We start from the raw sequence: 6,331 nt of genomic DNA, 5'->3' as shown, positions 1-6,331 counted from the left end.
AATCGGTCAGGACCAAGAGGAACTTCTTTGACCTCGATGGAGGTAGTGGGCCAACGAGATCCATCGCCCAACGCATAAAGGGGTACGGCGCAGTAACGGTGTTTAGCAGCTCGGGAGGTACATGTTTCATCTGTCCGTGGCATTGGCAAGGCTCGCATTTCGCCGAAAATGTCTCACAATCGGCGACCATGGTTGGCCAGTAGTGACCATCCTTCTTGATTTACAGTGCGAGTGCGCGCCCTCCGGAGTGGTTTCCGCCATCACCTTCGTGGACCTCCATCATTATTCGTTCTGCTTCTTCCCGATCGACGCAGGTGAGAAGGATTCCGGACGAACTGCGTCGGAAGAGGCTGCCCCCCATCATGGCGTAGTGCGCGCACCGAGCCTTTAGACGGCGAGCTTGCCAGCGATCCTCTGGGACCTTGCCATCCTCGATGTATTTCTTTATTTCGAGCTGCCAATCGTCTGGTGGTTGTATCACTTCCACGGGCTCCTGGATGGATGGATCGACTTCCATTGGGTCCGCGGCGTTACTGATGGCGTATGCCATTTCGGAGTGGTCGATGCTAGGAGCTTCAATACATTCGATCGGGATCGTCCGTCGTAGACTTGGGTCGGAACAATTTGCCAGGGCGGCGAGAGCGTATGCTGATGCGTTTTCGCTCCTCGGGACTTTGATTAACTCGAACGAGGCGAACTGTGCGGAGAGAGTCCGGAGTAACTGGCGATATGCCTCCATGCGCCCGTTTTTAGCACCGTATTCCCCACTAAACTGGCTAACCACTAGCTGGGAGTCGGAGAACACTCGGATGCTAGTTACTCCCAAACCTTGAGCTAGTCGCAGTCCAGCGAGGACGGCTTCGTACTCAGACTCGTTATTCGATGCCTTGAAGCCGAGTTTTATAGCTTGCTCGAGGACTTCGCCTGTTGGAGATCGGAGTATAATTCCGATGCCAGATCCTTGGTTGGAAGAGGAGCCGTCGGTAAACAAAGTCCAGGGTTCTTCCTTTGGTACGGTCTCTTCGAGGTCAGGAGATAGCTCGGTGATAAAGTCCGCTAGGACTTGTGACTTCAAGCTCGGGCGGGAACGATATTCAATATCGTACTCGCTTAGCTCGATTGCCCACTTTGCGATTCGCCCGGACTGAAGGGGGCTGTGAAGGATAGTTCGGAGCGGCTGGTCGGTTAACACGACAATGGAGTGCGATTGGAAGTAAGGTCGTAGCTTCCAAGCGGCGACAATCAAGGCGAGAGCGAGTTTCTCCAAGGTTGGATAGCGTGTTTCCGCGTTGTTGAGAACCTTGCTTGTGTAAAATATTGGTCGCTGATCACTGCGGTCATCCCGGACTAGCACTCTGCTTACCGCCGAGCTGGAGACGGAGATGACCGCGGTGATCAGCGACCAATATTTTACACAAGCAAGGCTCTCAACAACGCGGAAACACGCTATCCAACCTTGGAGAAACTCGCTCTCGCCTTGATCGTCGCCGCTCGGAAGCTACGACCTTACTTCCAATCGCACTCCATTGTCGTGTTAACCGACCAGCCGCTCCGAACTATCCTTCACAGCCTCCTTCAGTCCGGGCGAATCGCGAAGTAGGCAATCGAGCTAAGCGAGTACGATATCGAATATCGTTCCCGCCCGAGCTTGAAGTCACAAGTCCTAGCGGACTTTATCACCAAGCTATCTCCTAACCTCGAAGAGACCGTACCAAAGGAAGAACCCTGGACTTTGTTTACCGACGGCTCCTCTTCCAACCAAGGATCTGGCATCAGAATTATACTCCGATCTCCAATAGGCGAAGTCCTCGAGCAAGCTATAAAACTCGGCTTCAAGGCATCGAATAACGAGTCTGAGTACGAAGCCGTCCTCGCTGGACTGCGACTAGCTCAAGGTTTGGGAGTAACTAGCATCCGAGTGTTCTCCGACTCCCAGCTAGTGGTTAGCCAGTTTAGTGGGGAATACGGTGCTAAAAATGGGCGCATGGAGGCATATCGCCAGTTACTCCGGACTCTCTCCGCACAGTTCGCCTCGTTCGAGTTAATCAAAGTCCCGAGGAGCGAAAACGCGTCAGCAGATGCTCTCGCCGCCCTGGCAAATTGTTCCGACCCAAGTCTACGACGGACGATCCCGATCGAATGTATTGAAGCTCCTAGCATCGACCACTCCGAAATGGCATACGCCATCAGTAACACCGCGGACCCAATGGAAGTCGATCCACCCATCCAGGAGCCCGTGGAAGTGATACAACCACCAGACGATTGGCAGCTCGAAATAAAGAAATACATCGAGGATGGCAAGGTCCCAGAGGATCGCTGGCAAGCTCGCCGTCTAAAGGCTCGGTGCGCGCACTACGCCATGATGGGGGGCAGCCTCTTCCGACGCAGTTCGTACGGAATCCTTCTCACCTGCGTCGATCGGGAAGAAGCAGAACGGATAATGATGGAGGTCCACGAAGGTGATGGCGGAAACCACTCCGGAGGGCGCGCACTCGCACTGAAAATCAAGAAGGATGGTCACTACTGGCCAACCATGGTCGCCGATTGTGAGACATTTTCGGCGAAATGCGAGCCTTGCCAACGCCACGGACAGATGAAACATGTACCTCCCGAGCTGCTAAACACTGTTACTGCGCCGTACCCCTTTATGCATTGGGCGATGGATCTCGTCGGCCCACTACCCCCATCGAGGTCAAAGAAGTTCCTCTTGGTCCTGACCGATTATTTCACCAAATGGGTGGAAGCAGAGTCATTCAACAAGATACAGTCGCTGGACGTCACCAACTTCATCTGGAAAAACATTATCTGTCGCCATGGGCTCCCTTACGAAATCGTCACCGACAACGGGACACAATTCACCTCAATGATCACCTGACGCTTCTTAGGCAAATGGGGGATACGCTTGAGCACTTTGACCCCTCGATATCCTCAGGGAAACGGCCAAGCCGAGGCGACCAACAAAACCATCATTGACGGGCTGAAAAAGCGTCTCGGACTCAAGAAAGGAGCGTGGGCAGATCAACTCGACGGCGTGCTTTGGTCCTACCGGACTACCCCTCGCAGAGCCACGGGGCTATCCCCATTTGCGTTAGCATACGGCATCGAAGCTCTGGCTCCAGCCAAGGCTGGAGTGCCTACATTGCGCCGCGCTATGCTAGTCAACGATTCCGAGCTCAACGACAGCATGATGCTAGATAACATTGACTTCGCCGAGGAACTGCGCGATCAAGCTCTCGTCCGTATCCAGAATTACCAAAATGCCGCATCCAAATACTATAACAAAACCGTTCGCCAGCGCAGGTTTAACGAGGGCGACCTGGTATTACGTGAGGTGTACGAGAATACAAAGGAGATCAACGCTGGCAAGCTCGGCGCTCGCTGGGAAGGACCGTATCTCATCTCCAAAGTAGTTCGCCCAGGAGTGTACGAGCTCCTGACCATGGAGGACAAGCAAATCAAAAATTCTTGGAATGCGGCTCACCTCAAACGTTACTATTATTAGACCATTTGCTTAAAAATTCGGTTGTGAGAGTATGTACACTGCGAACTACGACTGGCTTGATCCCGGATCTCGGGTACGTAGGCAGCCCTCGGTTTCTTTCACGAAATTTCGAGGGCACAGCTAGAAAAATAGTAAGATTCCTTTTTTCTTAAAAGAACTTATTATTCCATTTCATTTCTGCCATTTCGCCACATACAAAGAGTGTTCGACATCGGCATATCGCCTAAGAAAGATAAAGCATAAAACAAGAAGAAGGAACTACAAGCAATAAAAAGGGGACGGTCTAATGCTGCGGTAGGTCTCTAGTCTCGGGAAGCAGATGTGAAGTATGACCTCCCTCCTGTGATCTCAACCTCCTCGGCGATTCACAGGCGCAGAGCTCGAAAGGTCAGACTCCAACGGCTCCTCGACAGCTACACCTTCCAGATATGCTCGCCAGTGTTGACACTCCCGCCTCAGCCCTTCTTGCCGACCCGCGGGCATTTCTGCCCCCCTGTCCGCCATTTCCTCCAGGAACGCGCATGGACCCTCCACGGTGTGACTCTCCCGAAAATAACGATCCGTGGCCTCCAAGTGGAGGATGTACTGGCGTAACCTCTCTATTCGGTCCCTGTAGATCGGAATTTCCGCAACATGCAGATTCTCCGATTCGCCCAGCGGCTCTTAATCGCCCTCCGGCAGGTCGGGTAACAAGGTCCTGATGACCTCCCCCTCACATCGATCACGATCGGTGAGTAGCCGGGTCATGCGCCAGCTCGCCAGGTAGAAGCCTCCGGCGATGAGCTCGTCGAGAACCGCGATGGTTCCTTCCAAACGGCAGAGCTGGCAGACGAGATCGCGTTTCAGATGAAACGCCTTGATATACGAACTCATCCGCTGACAACGAGCTCGGTAGACGCGAATCTCCCTTTGCAAAGGATCCTCCTCAGTCCCCACGGCGAGTTCGTGGGATGGAGGCGAAATCGCCTCTTCTATGGGGAGGGCGATATTCGAAGCTTCCGGGTCAAATCCGCTGACCCCGGCAGCAGTCAGCTCTCGAGCTCGCCTTAACCATGCAGATCGTGTTGTGGTAGGCATACTTTGCAGTTGATCTTTCTGAAGTTTGGATGGGAGATGCTCAGCAAACCTTCTCTTCCCCTGTTTATAGGGGGGAAAAGGGGAAATAAATGCTGCGTCCCGAAAATCTCGCACCAATCAGATCGTGGGAAGATGCGCGCTGCGTCTCGAGACTCTCCCACCAATTAATTTGCATTGTGAAACCGCGTCTGTATTTAATGCATCGGTTACGCCTCGGGAATGACCAAAAAAAAAAAAAAAAAAAAAAAAAAAAAAAAACAAAAAGACTACTACGTCTACCCAGTTCGGAATCGAACTACTCGACATCTCAGCCAGGTGCTCGACCTACTCTCCAGCGGGAGATTAATCGGACCCAGAGAATTCCGTTGGAATTGTTTCGATTCTAAGTCTCCAATGCGAGACACATCGGGCCCAGAGAATTCTTTCAAAATTGTCTCGATAAACTCCTTGACGAGAGATAAAACCGAACTCAGAGAATTCTTTTGAATTGTTTCGTAAGTCCCAGATCGGACGAATGTAAGCCGGACCCAGAGTTATAAATTTCGCTTTTCCGTTTTCCGAAATGGGGCACAGAGAGTAAGCCGAGGCATCATACCTCGCCCCTCGTTCACAAAATACATTTACGTTTGGGGTAAACTACCCACACAAAGGGTTATTCAGCGTAAGCCGAGAGACGTCTCGCCTCGGTTGAATTTCCAATTAAAAAAAAAAAAAAAAAAAAAAAGTTTTATTGCAAGGCTGAATTATCTGAACAGGATAAATTCGACAGGAAATTAAGAAACTACGTATAAAGGCTCAGATCGCCAAAGTATGTCATCCGTCAAGATAAAGTCCGGCGGCAATCTTCCTGGTGTCAGCTTTAAGATGCTTTGGCATGGGCCATAGGAGTTGAAGTCCCGTTTTCTCCCAATCAGCAGGATGCGACTCCAATGCCCTGATCTTCTGCTCGGCCTCTTTCATACGGGCAACGGCTTTTCCTCTCTTCGTCCTTAAGGAGCTGATCTCGGCATCCAGTGCCGCTAGATGATCATCGATTTCATTCTTCTTCATGCGGTGGTAAAACAGCTTGTGGCATTGTTCGCGATGCACGGATTCGATCTACGCACAAGGTCATCGGTCAATGAATAGTTGCTATAATAACTTCGCACGGACAAAGCTAGGGTTTATTACCTGGCGAACGAAGGCATGAGCAGCAGCAGCCTCAATATTGTTGGCGCGATTACTAACGTAAAACGTCTTCACCCTGGAAGGCATGAACTCACCGCTGAAAGAAAAACTTGGTTCATTGGGAGTCGAGTTCTTCGACTGGTAGCACTCATTGCAGTAATCGATCAAGCACTGCGGCATGTCCGCCACCCTGTCCAGACCATTCTCGATCCAGAACCTTGGGTGGGATTCAAGGCGCTTAAGTTTGAAAAGCAGTTCATCTCGCGATTGCTTTGTTGCAGCTAATCGATCGCGGTACTCGGAATGGCGTTCTTCGATGCGGGAGAAAAAGGTCTCTAGTTCCAGCCTCTTCTCCGGACTAACACGAAACATTAACATCCAGGGAGCTCGGATATGCGGATAAAATGGCATCCCTCGTTCAATGGCTTCCGAGTTCGAGAACGTCGGGACGTCGCCCTTAACATCGACCAAGGACGCAGTACTGCCAACAGAGCTCGGCATCTTTGGATTGTCTCGTCGGAGTTATGGTAAAATCAAACATGGAGCGATCATATTTATACTAATTCTGGACGAAACATTTCCAAT

The 6,331-nt window shown here is 51.4% G+C and overlaps 1 protein-coding gene across 1 annotated transcript; it reads right to left on the bottom strand.

The window, feature by feature from the left end:
- Positions 1-220: 220 nt before the first annotated feature.
- On the bottom strand, positions 221-1,773 carry LOC147918641 (uncharacterized). Its single transcript, XM_087503620.1, has 2 exons — positions 1,681-1,773; positions 221-1,498 (listed from the first exon to the last, which is right to left on the bottom strand). Exons 1-2 carry the CDS (start codon positions 1,771-1,773, stop codon positions 221-223), a joined length of 1,371 nt encoding a protein of 456 aa, XP_087359746.1.
- Between the last annotated feature and the right edge of the window lie 4,558 nt (positions 1,774-6,331).

Source organism: Camelina sativa, chromosome 20 (genome assembly GCF_030686135.1).
Source record: "Camelina sativa cultivar CO46 ecotype springtype chromosome 20, ASM3068613v1".
NCBI classification, from domain to species: Eukaryota; Viridiplantae; Streptophyta; class Magnoliopsida; order Brassicales; family Brassicaceae; genus Camelina; species Camelina sativa.
Note: the sequence above shows the minus strand (reverse complement) of the source record. Positions and strands in the feature narration are given on the sequence as shown.

Coding starts and splice junctions, on each gene's coding strand:
- LOC147918641 (XM_087503620.1), bottom strand. CDS start 1,773: ATGCCAGATCCTTGGTTGGAAGAGGAGCCGTCGGTAAACAAAGTCCAG. Junction 1,499..1,680: donor CGAGGTTAGGAGATAGCTTG/GTGATAAAGTCC, acceptor GTAAGGTCGTAG/CTTCCGAGCGGCGACGATCA.